Source organism: Chaetodon trifascialis, chromosome 22, assembly GCF_039877785.1.
Source record: "Chaetodon trifascialis isolate fChaTrf1 chromosome 22, fChaTrf1.hap1, whole genome shotgun sequence".
In the NCBI taxonomy this organism is placed as follows: Eukaryota; Metazoa; Chordata; class Actinopteri; order Chaetodontiformes; family Chaetodontidae; genus Chaetodon; species Chaetodon trifascialis.
Genome location: NC_092077.1, coordinates 2,783,447 through 2,801,372, shown reverse-complemented (window position 1 = coordinate 2,801,372; position 17,926 = coordinate 2,783,447). Strand labels below are relative to the sequence as shown.

Sequence of the window (17,926 nt, the reverse complement as noted above, 5' to 3'; positions counted from 1 at the left end):
AACAACATTGATTTGACTACTTTAGGTAGTAATCTAGATAGCCAGGCATGTTAACAAAAACAGCCCAGACCAAAAGTACAAAGGTAAGGGGACAAGGGTGTCTGCATACCTTTGACCATATAGTGTACCTGCGCAGAAATAGACCTCTCCAACCAAGCAGTGTTTTTCCTTTAGGCTGTAATTGTCCATTTCTGAGCTGCAATCATCTAATTAACAGTGTATCAGTAAGTTACCAATGTCTAAACACAAGATAACAATTGTCAAATTAAACTAGTTGAAGTTGATGTTGCATTGGCTTACAACCTTCCTCTGATAGCAGTCATAAAGGACATCATCTAATTCAGTGGTAAATAATTCCTCTCTGTAGAGGAGTGGCATTGGATAACTTGGTTGAAATTGATTTTGAAGGCAGCTCTCAGCCTCATGAATTAAACATGGTGGCACTTATTTATCTGGGGATGCAAATGGCAACGTAGGTGATGATGTTAATGCCAACCATGCTTCCCTGCCTGACAGCCTGATTAAAATGAGAAAAAGGGCCTGGTGAAGGCGAAGAAAGGATCACAGGGGAATATTGAAGTTGTTTTGTTTCTTCTTAATCAGTCATGTTTTGGGGTTTAGTGCCTGACAGTATTTAATGTAAAAGCGTCATATTATTGAAGGAATATTCCCTACACTTAATGCTTGAAGTAATGGCTATGGTAACAACATCTCAAGACATGTTGTAATAAATATTAATTAATGGTAAATCCATAGTCTCCACGATGCCTTAGCCATCTTGCAGGAAGTGAGCTGTGGGGGTTAATGACTAAGTGGGTAACAATCACCCTGTCAATTAGTATTTATTATTCATAGAGCCATGGTAACTGGAAGGGTTGTCGTCCTCATGAGGCCTGCTGTCTGCAATGTCTCATTAGACGGAACTCTAAATGATTCCAGCTTCCAACCACAGCACGACCATATAGCTTTTTTGGCTGCAGGACAGAACATAGCAACTGAGAAGTAATAGAAGCATCCTGACTGGAGACATTATGACATTATTGCCCAGGACAGGAGGGCTGTACAGTGGGTGATTAAAACCACCCAGAAAATCATCGATACCCATGAATTAAACAGTAGTGATATCAGTGTGGTGAGGTTCCTGAGCAGAACCCAAAGGATACTAAAAGATGGCACCCACCCAGCCTGCTCATTCTGCTGTCACCTGACAAGTGATGCAAAAGTATTTGCTGCTGTACCACCAGACTGCAGAGCATCTTCTTTCCTAATGCCCAGAGACTCCTCAACTCATGCTCCACACTCCACCACTAAGAGCGGTTTTTATGTGTAGCATAAAGGGAGGCTAAGGTTGTTCAATGAGGCTTGTTGCATCATTGTAATATAGAGACATGACTGTCTAGACAAACTAAGGTCTGTGGAAGTTGGTCCAGAGTCATCTACCAAGGGTCTTTGTTTGTGGGGGCAGAGGTTGGGGTCACTAAGTTCTGCCTTCACAGCTCCCACTGATCCCAGGTACAACAGGCAAGCAATATGTTGTACCTGTGAGCAGTGAAAGCAAATTTATGACAGTGCTAAATAGACCCTGAAAGAAACTGTTCTTACTTTTAAAGCTGAAACCATTATCCATGTATTGCTGGTGGCAGAGCTTCCTTTCTCCCTGTTTCCATGCAGAAAACAGCAGTTGTGTAGAGAGTATAAATGTGAAAGAGTGGCAGGATGGCCTCAGAGCGCTGTTACCCAACATCAACATCAACTTTGGAGGACTGCCCAACTCCTTGTCTTCCTCATCGTCATCCTCCTCTTCATCCAGCATCAACCACACAGGGGCACTAGGAGTTTCTGGGAGTGTTTCTCATAGCCTTTGCTGGGACGACACAGCCAGCTGGATGGACCCAGCCATCATCAGAGGTAAGAATTAGATCCTGCTCAGTTAACACAATGCCACTCTAAAACTGCAATCATGCAGTTCTGATGAACTTGAAATATAGCAGCCCTCTGTCAGCAGGATTATCTTTCAAACATTGTTCTAGTGTTGCATAGTTATCATAGCCAAATACCTAAGACAGAATCAGAGTGAAACTTAATTTTTCAGCTCTTTTTTGCAAAAAACTTGAGCTTTGGTAACGTGTAACCAGGGACATTTTGTGGGTCCAGTGACGAAATTGATCAAGTATTCTGCAGATTTAATAATAATGAAAATTAATTGCTTGCAGCTCTTCTTACGATAGAGGAAATGTTTGTCTAGTTAGCAAGGCTATAGAAAAGTAAACTATGGAAGTCATAGACTGGCTTTTGTTGTCACATGACCATTGGAAAGGTTCCTCAAGGGTTTCCATTGCTTCCCTCGACATGAGAGAAGATCAGAGACAGAGACAGAATCAAGATACCTACCTTTTAATAGTAGGTAAATGGAATGGTTGTGATCAGATTGCATTATCCTCATAACATGTTCGGAAATAGATCACAGGTTAATGCCAAGTTGACAGTGGGAGAAGTGTTAAAAGCATGAAGGTTCATGTCTTAGTAGTCAGATTTTTCTGTCAAAAAGTGATGATACATCAACAAGATCAGATAATTGCCAGGAGGACATGTGAAATTCATTGTGAAATTACATACTATAACTACATTATCATCACAATCTCATTCTCAACCAACTTTGGAGTGTATTGTCTGAGAATCTGGCAGTTTTAGGGACTTTGGGGGGCTTAAGCTATCCATGAAAATAAATTTCTTTAGCTTTGTGATGGTGGGACCACTATCTACCAAAGCCCTACAACAAAGCACACTGTGCCACATGCAGATTTGCAGGGACAGTTAACAGAGGGTTGCTACACTTCTATCACTGTGCGCAGCAGTCACTAGTGTCTGAAATTACAACAGGCACAGAAGAACTGACCCAAAATCAGCAAGTACATACATATTTTTCGTTAGATAATTTCACAGTCACATCTGTGACAAAATTTTCCCATGATCCCTGTCCCCATGTAGTTCTGAAGACAGAGCGCTGCAATATAAAGTGGACAGTTTGCCTTAATTAGTTTACTTGATGAAACTCTGGTTTTAAAATAAATAATAGGAATTTTTGGACCTACTATGGTGGTGGTAAGCCACCTTTCAACTGTTGTGTTGGGTTTTTGTACACACAATAAAGACTACTTTGAGGTTAGTGTTCAAACTCTTTACTTGGAACTTTAGGGTAGTTATATTTCCTATTGGGACTCACAGTTACACCTCCGCCATATAGCAAAACATGTCACCCAGAATCACACTGCTCAAAGAAATTAAAGGAACACTTAATCATCACAGTATAACACCTAGTCAGTTAAACTTCAGGGATATCAGTTTGTTCATTTAGGAAGCACAAGTGATTGTCACTCAGTTACATCTGCTTTGGTGCAAATGAAAATGACAGCAGGTGCAATGGAGAGGTAAAAGCAATGCAACCCCCAAAAAAGGAATGCTTTTGATGTGGTGGCCACAAACAATTGCTTTCTCCTTATTCTTCTTGATTGATTCTTCTCTAGTTTTTAGTTCTGTTAGTGTCCTTGTCACTACGGGTAGCATGAGACGGTGCCTGCAGCCCAGTCAGATTGCACAGGTAGTCCAGCTCCTACAAGATGGCACATTCATACATGCAGTTGCAAGAAGGTTTACTGTGTCTCCCAGTACAGTCTCAAGAGCATGGAGGAGATACTAGGAGACTGACCATTACACAAGGAGAGCTGGCCAGGGCCCTAGAAGGGCATCAACACAGCAGCAGGACTGGTATCTGCTCCTTTCTGTGAGGGGGAACAGGAGGAGCACTGCCAGAGCCCTACAAAATGACCTCCAGCAGGTTACAGTGCTACTCTGCATGTTTCTGACCAAACTCTCAGAAACGGACTCCATAAGGGTGGCATGACGGCCGAGGTCCTCTAGTGGGACCCATGCTCACAGCCCAGCTCTGTGCAGCGCGATTGGCATTCACCAGAGAACAAATTGGTCTACCACTGATGCTCACCGATGCCCTGATCCAGGTCTAGGAGGAGATCCCCCAGGACACCATCTGTCGACTCATCAGGAGCATGCCCAGACATTGTCGGGAGAGCATACAGACACACAGGGATCACACACACTACTGAGTCACATTATGAGCTGCTGTGATAAAATTCATGAAATTCAAATCAGCCCATGATTTCAATTTTGGGGATTGTATTATTTCTTGTTCTCACATCACTGGGAGACAGAGTTCCTAAACCTGCTTCTGTAGAAGTGTCTACTTCTGGTAGGTGCTCATGTTCATTCTCACTCTGAGACTAGGCATGTTCCTTGTAGTCAACTGACCAGCTTCAGAGATGCTGGCATCAGAGATCCAAACAGTCTCAATGTGACAGCTTGGCAAGATCCCTTGCTTTGTTCCTCCTATTGAAACATTTTGCATCAATGTATCTTTTTGCCCCCTCATGCTAAAGTGTTTGCAAGCGTCTGCCAAATGACTAATTGAATTGGACCACTGCCTGGACATCATTTTTCATGTTTGCAGAGTTAACATTGTACCTAACAGGAGAATTCCATCATGCCCACTCAAAACTGCTTTTGTGTGCCAGTAGTGATTGACTGGTCCTTGTAAGTGGTTTCTGTGAGGTCAACCCTCCACACAGTATTTCAGGACTGTGCATTGATTACAAATATTTTCAGCTCACAGTTGCTTCGAAGCTCTGTCAAATATCTATTACTTGTTGTGAGATTGTCCAGCACAGACTCAATGGAGATATTAGTATCTTCCAGATCTTAGTCACGTCAGTCAGCTTGTGTAGTCTCATCTTTGAGCAGGGATCGAGGGAGTGTGTCAGCTGTTGTGAAGTTTTTTTTTTTAAGCATGTGATTATATAGACGAACCTCATTGAGCGTATCCTGAATCTCTGTATCAGTGGTGGCAGTGAATCCAGAGCCTGCCCACTTAGTTGAAACACAAAAGATTTGCGTTTTTTAGCTCGAAATGTAGTCCGAGGATGAAATCAAGAAACCCCTCATAAGCCCAAGTCAGTGCGAGTATTCCTGTTGGGCATGACTGCTCCGTATCTGTCAGCAACCTGGAAGCAGAAGCAGAAGAAGAAGAAGCAGAAGAAGAAGAAGTGACTTTATTTATCACAACACTACATGCACACGCCATGCTTCTTGTGAAATTAATTCTCCGCATTTGACCCATCCTTGGTCCGTCGTTCCTCCGCGGCAGACCAGGAGCGGTGGGCTGCCAGCCGACAGCAGTACCTGGGAACCCATCATTTTCATCACCACTGGTCAGGTGGTGATCTTCTTGCATGTTTTTAGTGGGTTTTTTTTTTAAGTAGGATACACCAGTTGAACACGGGGAGAACATGCAAACTCCACACAGAAAGGCCCCTTTCCTCGAGCAGCAGGCACCAAAGGCATGGTAGAGGACACACCCACAGCGGGAATCGAACCGGGACCTTCTAGCTGTGAGGTGACAGTGTTACCACTTTTACCACCGTGCCACCAAGCCACCAGTGACCAAATCTCTCCATGTGTTTGGGACATCACTGCCCCTCGTGGAATGAGGACTCTGCAGATATTTTCAGTTGCGTGTTTGGGTCATACAGCTGGACGGATGCAGAGGAGAGCTCACACTTGAGGTTGCAAAATGCCCTCTGTTGCTTGTGACCTCAGAACCACTTGTTCTTTCGGACAGCAAGTCTCTTCATGGTTTGTGCTTTTCAACCAGATTTGATATGAACCTAACTGATTCACCATACCACGGAACCTCCTGAGCTTACTTACATCTGTTGGCTCTTTTGTGTCCTGCGCAGCTCTTGTTTTGTCTGGATCTGGACTCATGCCATCAACTGAGATCATGTTACAGAGAAACCTTACCATATTGTGCAACCGCAAGCATGTCTGAAGTTTGGTCTCCAGAAGGGAGGATGAACTTGTTCTGGTAACTGATTCATTTAAGGATGTCATGTCCACACAAATGCAGACATCCTCTGTGAATGTTTTTTTTAGGTACTACCACCATGCCACAACACCAGTCTGTTGGTTCTTCTGATGACCCCTAGGTTTTCCATCCTCTCCAACTCCTTTTTCACTTTGCCCGTGAGTAGCAATAGGATCTGCTGTGGCCAAGAGAATGACTTGCCGTCAGATTTGAACTTGATAATCTAAGTCTTCTGAGCCACCCAAGTCAGTCACAAGATCCCTCACTATAAAGATTTCCTCTGTGGTGCTCCTGTCTCCATATGAGTATTGCTGTAGCTGACCCCAACACAGTCGGTTTCCTTCCACCAGGACCATAGATAAAGCTTTGTTACAAGGCTTAATCTAGCTTTTCATCTCCATGTAGTACTCTTTTGAACACCCATTCAGGAATAGCTTTAACATCAATCCCACCATCTATTTTGAAGTTTACTTTAGTGCATCTCATATCTGCCATCCATGGTTCCTCACCAGAAGCCACCTCTCATTGAAACAGTCTTCTGCAACTTCTTTCAATATCTTGGTTAACCTGCATACTTTGCCACAATGTCCTCGTTTTCCACAGTTCCACTTTTTTCTTAGCTTTTGGTAGCCCGTGTCAGTTGCTTGACTTATGTGCTGTTTCCCCTTTTTTTTTTTTTTTTGCACAACATCAATAGCTGCTTTTCTAGTAGTTGTTTCCTCAGCTGCAACTTTCTTTCCTCTAACTGTCTCGCTATTATGATAGCTTTTATGAGGGTTAAGGTCAGGGTTAAAGTCTTAATCAAGTTGTATCCTCTCTGACATTGAGCCACTGCTGTCTCTCAAAACTTCATCATACAGCTCCCTATACTCTCAGTTCTCTGCTAGTGCATAAAGACCTTTGATGAATGAGTCCACTGCTTCGTTAGGCTGCTGCACTCTCTTCTTGAACTTAGCCCTTTCATTTATGACATTTTCTTACCAACAAAATGTGTCAAACCCTTTTTTAACTGTATCGTGTCGCTGGTGCTGCTCACTTGTCAAGTCCAGCCCTCATAGCATGTCATCATCCTTGTCCCTCCATGCAGTACACTAGTGTATTTATTTGGTTTGCTTCAGAGGAATTTAAATAACTTTCCCTCTTTAGTGGGAGGCTTGTTCGCTAGCCATGCATCGTCTTTCCTAAGGCCCGCAACCTCAAAACAGATCCTCTTTTGACACCATGTTGTGTTGGGGTCTTTCACAGACAATAAAGACTTCTTTGAGTTTCGCGTTTGGAATTTTTACTGGAACTTTAGGCCAGTTATATTTCCATCGTGAATTACAGTTACATGGCAGGGCCTGTCAACCGAAATTATATAAAGCCACTCCCATGACATCAACTTGTTAACTGCCAAACTGATTACATTGTATCACACCACCCAGCACCATGTTCCCAGCTGGTTCTGTCTTGTGGAAGAGCTCATCCTGACTTGAGACTGGGAGAGGGAGATGTTCTCTGGTGGTAGGTGGTTGAGCAGACAGGATACCCTTCATATGCGGTTGTGTGGGCCCATGGGGATGTGGTGAACCACTTGTTTGATGATTTCTGCAGAACATGAGTCCAACCTACCTTTGATCCATTCATCTGAAATTGTTTACACAGTCTAATCCTACGCCATCACTGCTCAGACTCAAGACTGCAGCAGTGGTTCCATAGTATATCACCAATAACATTAAATAGTCACACAGAACTACCTTGCCAAAAGTCAGTAACATAAAATTGAATTCCTCTGTTGAATAGAAACACATACTCACTAAGCTGAGTAGTATTTTATCCACATGAATAGATACAGCCACCTAGAATGGCTGGCTGGTCCATGGAGGGCCTATACAAATCCATAGCAGATCTCCACTGGGTTCCCAATGGGCACTTGGCTGTAATGAGATCCCCCTTGATGACATAGCAAACTCAGCCCGGACAAGTAAAGCCCCTAAACACAATGTGTAGAAACCAGTTGCGATAATTTATCTACCCATAAGGAGGAGCAGTGATTATGGAAGCTCGAGCGGTTTACTGCATCAGACTATTGTAGTTTGCTGCTTTTACTTACAATTTGGCTAGTGTAGTTGTTATTTTAAGTTCATGGAAAAAGCTAAAGCTTTTTGTGTGAGACATTGGCCAGTATAAAATAGAAGTTGCTATTCAAATTGAGTTAAGTGAGTGAGAAGCCTCTGCAGTAATTACTGATAACTGTATGTCTATTCTGTGCCATGAAAGCGCCAAAAGATGTCATTCAACCAGACTGTGAAAAATGAGAGCAATAGGGTTGGGAAATCAATAATATACAGTATATAAAAAGTCTGGTCTGTAATGAAAACTGCAGAGAGGTCAGCACACATCTCCAGTAAAACAAACCAACTTTCATGTATTTTATCTCATTTTACTTTTCTGTAGTATCAAATCTGTAACATAATCTACTGAAATGTCCATCAAAACTATTTAAAGTTATTAATGTGACTCAGGCAGGTGTGAAAACATGTCAAATCAATGTCTGAGTCATAGAATAATGTTGTTAAAGTGTTATTTTTCAGATTTTGCAGAAACATCAGTGCTGTTGTTGTGTTTGTTGTCCACAACTGGCTGTGTGTCACAATCTCTCCTTGCATAATTCAACATAAGTGCATGAAAAATTAAAGCGTGTGGGAAATTAATGATATTCAGTCAGAAGAAATGGTGTGCACATAGAAAATCAGCTGCATTCATCTGTGCACTCATCAATCCATTTAAACAGACAATGTGTTCACAAACAACTCCTGTTATTCTTTGCAGGTAAGGGTGCCCAAACAAATCATTAGCATTAAAATTGACCTTTTTGTTTGCACTTAATAGGCGAGTGTGTCATCCCAACAGGTCTTCCAGCCCCCACATTATCTACTATAACTTTGTTAATACTACAAATGAGGTATTATTTGTTGATTTCTGTTTTATTTCTGTTTTGTTTTGTTTTTGATTTTTGTTTTACAAAACAACAATAACCATAACAAATATGTTATACTTGTTTGTATTTTTGTCTATGTTAAATTGAGCAATTATTTGATGTGTTATGGGTCAAAAATACCAGCATACTTTCCTAAAAAAATGAAGAAAAGTATATTTAGTTTCCAAAAATTACTATTTATTTGGTCAATTACATAATATGATAACACTATGAACAAGTATCATCTTACTGAACATACACTGAGAGTCATCTCTATAGATACACCATCGTCTAGTTGCATTCATGTAAACTGGCAGTTTTTTGTATGTTGCAGACAACATTGTTTTGTAGCTGAATCTTAGGCGTAACCTTGCTGAATAAAACGTCCTGTTTCACAAAACATTGCAAACAGAAAAGGCAAGGCAAGGCAAATTTATTTGTATAGCACAATTCATACACTAGGCAATTCAAAGTGCTTTACAGAAGCATAAAAATCATACATTTTGATTAGAAGAGAACAAAAAAATAAAATGCAATTAAAGGAAAATTAAAAACAGAAAAGACAATAATTTAGCATTTAAAATGATTAAAACCATTGAGCAAATACATTTAATTTAAGTAAAAGCTGTAGCAAATAATAATGTTTTCAACCCTGATTTAAATGAGCTGACACTTGGTGCAGACCTCAGGTGTGCAGGGAGAGTGTTCCACAGGTGAGGAGCATAATAACTGAAAGCTGCTTCACTTTGTTTGGTTCTGATTCTGGGAACACACAATAGACCTGTCCCTGATGACCTGAGAGGTCTGGATACTTCATATGGAGTCAATAAATCTAGAATATATTTTGGTCCTAGACCATTAAATGCTTTGTAGACCAACAGTAAGATTTTAAAGTCTATTCTTTGACTCACAGGAAGCCAATGTAGTGTTCTGAGTACTGGTGTGATGTGGTCCATTTTTCTGGTGTTTGTAAGGACTCGTGCAGCCGCATTTTGGATCAGCTGTAGTTGCCTGATTGATTTTTTGTTTAGGCCAGTAAAGACTCCATTGCATTAGTCCAGCCTACTGAAAATGAATGCATGAACAAGTTTTGTCCATGTCTTCTTTGGACAGACAACCCTTGATTCTGGTTATATTTTTCAGGTGGTAGTAGGCTGATTTGGTAATCAGCTTTAAATGGTTGTTAAAATTCAGGTCCGAATCAATAATTACACCAAGATTTCTGGCTTTATCTGTTGTTGTCAGTGACATGGAGTTAAGTTGAGCACTGATCTTTGACCTTTCATTTTTGGGGCCAAAAACAATCACTTCTGTCTTATCTGCATTAAGCTGAAGAAAATTCTGGCACATCCACTCATTGATTTGATGAATACACTCACTCAGTGAAAATAAGGGACTGTAGTCATGTGATGACACAGAAATATAAAGTTGTGTATCATCTGCGTAAGTATGATAAGAAATATTATGATGCTCCATAATCTGAGCTAGGGGCAACATGTAGATATTGAAAAGAAGTGGTCCGAGAATGGACCCTTGTGGCACCCCACACATCATCTTCTTTTGTTCAGACACATGCTCACCAATTGACACAAAGTAGTCTCTATCTTGTTAATAGGATTTGAACCAGTGTAGTACAGTGCCAGTAAGTCCCACCCACTTTTCCAGTCTGTCAAGAAGTATGTCATGATCAACCGTATCAAAGGCAGCACTGAGATCTAATAATACTAAGACTGAGGTTTTGGAAGCATCATTATTCAGATGTATGTCATTTAAAACTTTGATAAGTAGTCTCAGTGCTGTGGTGTGGACGAAATCCAGACTGAAATGCATTAAAACGATTGTTCTGCATCATGAAAGCATGCGTTTGTTGAAAAACAACCCTTTCAATAATTTTTCCTAGAAAAGGAAGATTTGATATTGGCCTGTAGTTACTTATTACTGAAGCATCCAGATTAGTCTTTTTTAGCAGAGGTTTTATTACTGCAGTTTTCAAGGCCTGGGGAAACTGACCGGACTGAAGAGAATTATTTATTATCTGCAACACATCTGGAGCTATGCAATTAAAAACATTTTTAAAAAAGTTTGTTGGCAGAGTATCAAGGCAGCATTTTGTGGATTTTAATTGTGATACAGTTTCTGTCAGCCTTGTATGGTCTAGAAGGTTAAAATGTGCTAGATTAACTGGAGAACAAGAAGGCACAGATGGATTTATCATTTTGCCTGAGTTGGAGCTGCACACTGTTTGTCTTATCCTTGAAATTTTATCTGTAAAAAAGGCTGCAAAATCATTGCATGACTTGTTGGACAGCAGCTCAGGAGGGACTGATGCTGTGGGGTTTGTCAGTCTATCCACGACAGAAAATAAAGTGCGGGCATTATTACAGTTTCTGTTGATAATCTCTGAGAAGAATGCTTGCCTTGCCTTCTTTAGTTCATGGTTGTAGGTGTGGAGACTGTTTTTGTAAATTTCATAATGAACCTGGAGTTTGGTTTTTCGCCACCTGCGCTCTGCCTGTCTGCAGACTCTTTTCTGGACTTTGACCAGTGTGGTGTTTCTCCAAGGTGCCTTTTTCCTTCCCGACAAAACTTTGGTCTTAATTGGAGCGATGGAGTCAATAATAGTCATAACTTTGGAACTGAAATCATTTACAAGGTCATCAGTTGAAGCTGAAGGCAGTGTTGGTGATGGTATAAAAGACTGAGTGAAGACTGCACAGGTGTTATCATTAATATAACGCTTTTTGATTACCTCTGTTCCACTTTTGTTAAGAATAGCAGGTGTGGCCATTTTAATTGACACACAGTAATGATCAGAAAGAGCAACATCTGTCACCATAACCTCAGAGATATTAAGCCCTTTGGAGATAACCAAATATAATATATGCCCTTTGTTATGTGTTGAATGTGTTACGTGCTGAGATAGGCCAAAATGTTCCAGGATGTTTAGAAGTTCTTTAGCACATCCATCTTTGAGATTATCAACATGAATGTTGAAGTCACCCACTAACACAACACAGTCAAAATCAATACAAGCAACAGACAGTAGATTGGCAAACTCATCAGAAAACTTTGCATTGTATTTCGGGGGCTTGTAGATGGTTACGAAGACTGATTGACAGGGAGACTTTGATTGAGTGGCAACATATTCAAAAGATTCAAACTGACCATAAGAGACTCTCTTGCATTGAATGCTATCATTAAACAAAATGGCGACTCCACCTCCTCTCTTATGCATTCTTACTTCACTTATGAAACTGAAATTCGGAGGGGCTGACTCATTGAGAACTGCTGTGCTGTTATCTTGTCCTAACCAAGTTTCAGTTAAAAACATAAAATCAAGCTTGTGCTTGATGATAAAGTCATTGATTAAGAATGATTTGCCTGCCAAAGACCTAACATTTAAAAGAGCTAAGTTAAATGTGCTAAAAAGTCTAACATCCCCATTTTTTAGAACATACTGTGGCTGACATGGAATACATGTTAAATTCGATGATGTGATGTTTCTGGAGAGATGGACCGATCTTCTCCTCCTACCTAAGGAGACATGAATCAATGAAGCTTCCAGCACAATGGGCCCTGGCTTTTCCTCGGAAAAGTCAGGCATAACATTTGCCTTAAAAGCTGGACCCAGAACACATCAGTTACCAACACAAATAGGTGGCTGTGCTGGGCTCTTACTAGGGGACTGGAGTAGGTTCAGATCAAGCCGTGGAAGGGGTGGAGGTGGTGGCCGTCGGCGCTGTGGTGGTGGAGGGGGACAGGGTGGTTGTAGGGGGCGGGGTGGAATTTGGGGGGACAGGATCCCAGATGGGCGAGGAGTAAGCCTGATACCAGCACTGACAAGTTTGTTCATTTGGTCAGTAAACTCCAGCAGGGGGGAGGAGGGTGATGGGATACCCAGTGAAGATGATGAGCTAGATGGAGTTTGGGCAGTTGGAGATGTTGACCTCGGTGGAGTTTTAGTGGTTGGAGTCAGTGAAAAGTAAGATAAATAAATAGTCAGACTTAATTTCACTGTTCTTTCTCACATTACTCTTTGACATTCCCTAAAACATCAGCATTTGAATGTGTTTTTGTTCACACATAATGGACTGCCCATTGTTGTGTCATCCTGAGGTTCTCAGCCCAACTCTTCCCACAACTTTTTTTCACTGTCACTTTTAAATACAATGAGGAAAAAAAGAAAAAACAAAGAAAACAATAATTCTGTGTGATCCTTGCTCAGTTAATGTATACTGGTATTTAGGCATATATTTAAAAACAATTATTGGCCAACCATTTAGCAGACAGTTTACATGCAGGAAGAAAAAGGAATATACTGAGAAACTAATTACATCGGTAAGTTAATTATAAATATTATATTATAAAACTATTACTCTTACTATCCACATAAGAAAAGTAGTGTGGTATGAAAACCCACAGTTTTAATTCAGCACAGTATCTTTTATCATTTCTCAGTTTATCATTTTATCATTTATCATAAATGATTTTAACTGTGGACAGACCTCTTGACTTTATACATGCATGGGAGGCGTGGCTTCCCTGTACCAATATGGCAGCTGTTCCCTAGAAACTGTGGGAATTACTGTTGGATGTATGGACTCTTTGCAGCCTGGGACATGATTTTTATTCATGTTCTAGACCAGCAATGTGGCATCAATTCACCTCACACCACACACACATTATGTCTACGTTTTAATTAAAAAAAAAAAAAAACAACAACACATGCCCACTTGAGAGGAATTGTGTTTTGTAAATGGAGCATCCACACTCAATTCACTGCCATTGTTAATCTAGTTAAAAATGAGAAAAAAAACTATTAAATGTGATCCTCGCTCAAAGAATAAATGCTGGCATTGGGAATGATAATAATAATGATTCTACAGTGGAATGTAGGCACACCCCAAGAGGAAGCGGAGGGAATCCCTGTGGCTGGAAAACGGCTGGGAACTGGATCCCAGCTGGCTGGCCGCCAAAGGGCTTCTAGCATGGGGCAGCAATTCTGAGTGGCCGGTACTTTAATTTTTTTGGTCATTATATGACTACTGAATTATGTTGTGGCAGTATGTTGTGACTATGTTTCATGCAATTTCTTATCTGTATTTGTAGATCAGATAATTGTTTTTGGGATGGTGAAGCCATTGAGTGAATATACTGTATACTTTTAAGTGGCACATTGTATTCTGTAGCCTGTTATTTTTTCCAATCCCAACCCCACTGGCCTGAGGTAAAGCAACTCCCACTGGGAAGAAATTGTGCTCATACCCATCTTCAGGCCAGTCAGGCTCAGGGTAATTAAATTAAATTTTATTTGTATCCCGCCAAATCACAACAGAAGTTGTCTCAGGACACTTTCCATGTAGAGCTGGTACAGACCAAACTCTTTATCTACAGAGACCCAACAATTCCCTCATGAGCAAGCACTTGGTGACAGCGGCGAGGAAAAACTTCCTTTCAACAGGCAGAAACCTCGAGCAGATCCAGGCTCTGGATGAGCGCCTATCTGCCTCGACCACTTGGATTAGAGAGAGAGAACGAGGGAACATTCTCATCCACTCTGTAATTTAAGTGTTTATAGGAAATATAAGACACATGGTTTGCATAAACATATTGCCAAGCTCTGATAAACACACTGTACACTACCTGCCCAGCACCAAGCAGCAGACACAGTGAAAAATTAGCTGTTATCACCAGGTTGACGGAAAGTGATGTTGTTCAAGTTGTATAAAGCCATGACTGTCTCCAGAGGGAGATGTGAAGTCTTTGACATGTCCTGTGGTGATGTCACTTGAGTCAGTGTTGGTTGGTGCTGAAGACTACAGGTGTGACAATGGAGAAAAAAGAGCAAAACAAAACTTGGACTATGAAGTTAGAAAGAAGTACCCTGACCTGGACAGCTGTGGTTTAGGAGGTAGAATGGTCAGCCACCTTTCAGAAGGTCGGTGGCTCAATCCCTGGCCAACTGTGTGTTGAAATCATAATCTCTGGTTCTGCAGCATCAATTTTGATCCTTTCTTTTTTTTTTTTTTTAATAAAATGCCCATTGTGAGTGAAGTACTCTTTTTACATAAACATTGTGGATGTAATTGTACTACATTGCTGACTTAATTTTTTTTTTTTTCAGAGGAATTTCGAATCAGTAAATCCAAAACATCTCTTCGAATTTGAAGAGATGAGTGAATAGAGCATTTAGCCATGAAAACAGATTTATTATTAGTATTGCTTTATTTTAAAATGATTTAATTCAATTATTGTATCTGAGTGTACTGTTGCCTTGCTTCTCTGCAGGTATCCCAGCCCCCAGTAGCAACAGTCTGGACTCTCTTCAAGATGACAATCCTCCACACTGGCTGAAGTCCTTGCAGACGCTCACAGAAATGGATGTCCCATCCGGCTCTGCCTCACAAAATGGTCCCTTTGGGAACCAGCCACCACCCCACAGAGCTGGTTGGACACACTACCCGAATCCCACCAACCACTTCCACTCCCCGCCACCAGGCTTCCAGACAGCCTTTAGAGCCACAACACAGACCCAGACAGACCTGCTACAGAGCGCCACAGTTGATCGTCACTAGGGACTGTCAGTACATACACAAACACACATCACCACATCAACAGATACAGAGTGCAAAAGTATTAACAACTAATAAGATAATACAATATTTTAATTTCTTCCTCCTGCAGATCTTCTGAGCTGTTGTGTTTTTTTGTCTTGGTTTCTGATGATTGGTCTAGGCAAGCTGCCACACCTCCTGGCACTGTCTGAATGCATCATATCAACAAATTGCTGTTCAGTGAGTGTGTTTGAGAATTGCTTTGGAATAAAAACAGGTAGTCGTTCATGACAGGGACTGTTTCCACGAACCCGTGAGGGAAGTAATTTGGAGACATTGAGCTGCATCTGAGAATCAGACCCTTGAATCTTTAATCAGGCAGAAATTGAACTTTGAGTGTGGTTTCGGTATGGTAGGGAGAAATAAGCTGCACAGCTCTAAGTATATTGATGACAAAAATTTGGGGTACAAAACAATTTTGACAGCTGCTAGTCCACAACTCAGTCGCACAGGCACAGACTTGTAAGAGCACAATTTGATTTGCGCATGAGGGAGGATAGAATTGTAAGACAGAATTCAAGCTGTTGATCGGGGCTGGTCAGGAGGTAAAGCAGGTTGACCAATAATGAAAAGGTTGGTGGTTTAATCCCATGCTCTTCCAGTCTGCAGGTTCAAGTGTCCTTGAGCAAGATACTGAACCCCAAATTGCTCCTGTTGGTTGTACCATCCATGTGTGAATAGGTGAATGTGACATGCGTCACATGTGACAGTCCTTTGAGTGGTCGGTAGAAATGTAAATGCAGTCTGTTTATCTGAGCATGCAAGGGGAAGTGCGTAACAACATTTGTACAGCAATGGGGATTCTCAAGCTCATAATGACCAAAACTGTTGGCGGTCACTTTTGGCTCTCTGAATCTGAAATCTCTCATTGAGAGCAGATCATCGCCTGTTCAAGTTAGCCTTGAAGTGAAGGGTTGTCCTGTCAGATCCCTCTTCTCCAGTGGTCTTGTTTCACCACCAGATGGAGACAAAGAGCAGTATTTGGTGTCGGTACTATCTTAAAAATCTAAATGCGTTGACACAAAGCAACTAAAATCACATTCAATTAATTGGCAAATGATCTAGTTTTTAAGCCACTGTGGCAGATTCATTTTGAGCATCAAAATTATGTAAAAATAGTTAGCTATATATCACAGTGGCAATGTTAGCTTTGTTTTAACTTCAATTTCTAACCAATTGAAGCAGAACCAGAAAAAGGGTTTTCCTATTTTTGTCACCTTCTGTTTTTATGAATAATTTTAATAAATAAAAACAGTAAATGATTACAACCACTATAAAGCAAACATTTCTGAATGAGGCTCATTGTCACTTCTGAGCAGAGTGCTGCCCTCAGAAATGTGGGATTCAAAAAACTAATCTTTCAGAAAATTAAAATAAAGTTCAGAATTTTCTCATGAATCCATGCCTGCAATCTCAGATGTTGACTTGCAGACTGATTAGCACCAAGGATTTGTTTTTTGCTCTTTCAAATCTTTTGTCGTCGCTGTACTTCCACACAGAGCAAACACATCTTAGAAAAGCAGAGAAATGTACTTCTCTCTAGAAACATGGAGGTTCTTGATCCCTAGATCACTCATCAGAGGGTTCTGAGAATCAAAGACTTTTTGCTGTGATGTTTGAAACTGCAGCTCATGCTTGACTCGTGCAAAAAAAAAAGAAAAAAGTGACACATTTTAGAAATCAGTGCAGTGAAATTACATTGCACAAAGTCTTTGCTTCTGATAAGTTTGGGCAAATTTTGGGCCTTAATGGCTGGTCAGACCAAAAAATGGCACAGCAAAATTATGATCCTGAAACATGAGGAAACAGCAACACAGAGTTCTTACACTGTCTTCACCCCTTGTTTTTATTTCCTGCATACTTTTGGCACACAGAATTTGGTTACTGTTTGAAGTTGTACACCTGTTGTAGCTGAGTTTTATATTTGACCAGTCTGCACATTCTACTCCAGTCATCCCTTGGCCATTAGAAAGTACTACCACCAGAGCAGGGACCTTTTTGGCAGTAGAAACTATGGCAGAGGAGTTAGATTTAGTCCTTGTTTACTCTCTGTGAAACAGAGGTAAAGTGCCCACACATTCCTAAAATGGTTCCTGGGCCTTCTTAAAAGTTGGTGGGTGAATGTTCCATTGATATTATTAATTTTAATTAGAAATATATTTTCAATTCCGGTGTGACTGAGCCCTTAGTTGTGGAACTCCACTGACTTAACACACCAAGTGTGTTCAGGAGGTGGGGATCACTACTGCATATGTATAAGGATGTATAAAGCCTTTAGTGTATCCAAATGTCCTCAAGTGATGTCACTTGAGTCAGCATCAGTTGGGTCTGTAGAATACAAGTTTGAAAAAATCTGGTGGCATGGCGTTAGAAAGAAGTCAGCTCACCAATCCTCTGGAGCCGCTCCTCATGTCTGCT

The 17,926-nt window shown here is 40.9% G+C and overlaps 1 protein-coding gene across 2 annotated transcripts in view; it reads left to right on the top strand.

Annotated features, from left to right (window-relative positions):
• cnot4b (CCR4-NOT transcription complex, subunit 4b) overlaps positions 1 to 17,154 on the top strand; it is a 58,753-nt gene extending 41,599 nt beyond the window's left edge. Inside the window, exons 12-13 of one of the 2 annotated variants that reach the window (XM_070992158.1) lie at positions 1,672 to 1,908; positions 15,183 to 17,154. In XM_070992158.1, coding sequence (XP_070848259.1) covers positions 1,672 to 1,908; positions 15,183 to 15,469 — 524 coding nt within the window. In that variant the 3' untranslated portion in view covers positions 15,470 to 17,154. The remainder of the gene's footprint in view (positions 1 to 1,671; positions 1,909 to 15,182) is intronic. The other variant, XM_070992159.1, reaches the window with a different exon arrangement.
• Positions 17,155 to 17,926: the final 772 nt, after the last annotated feature.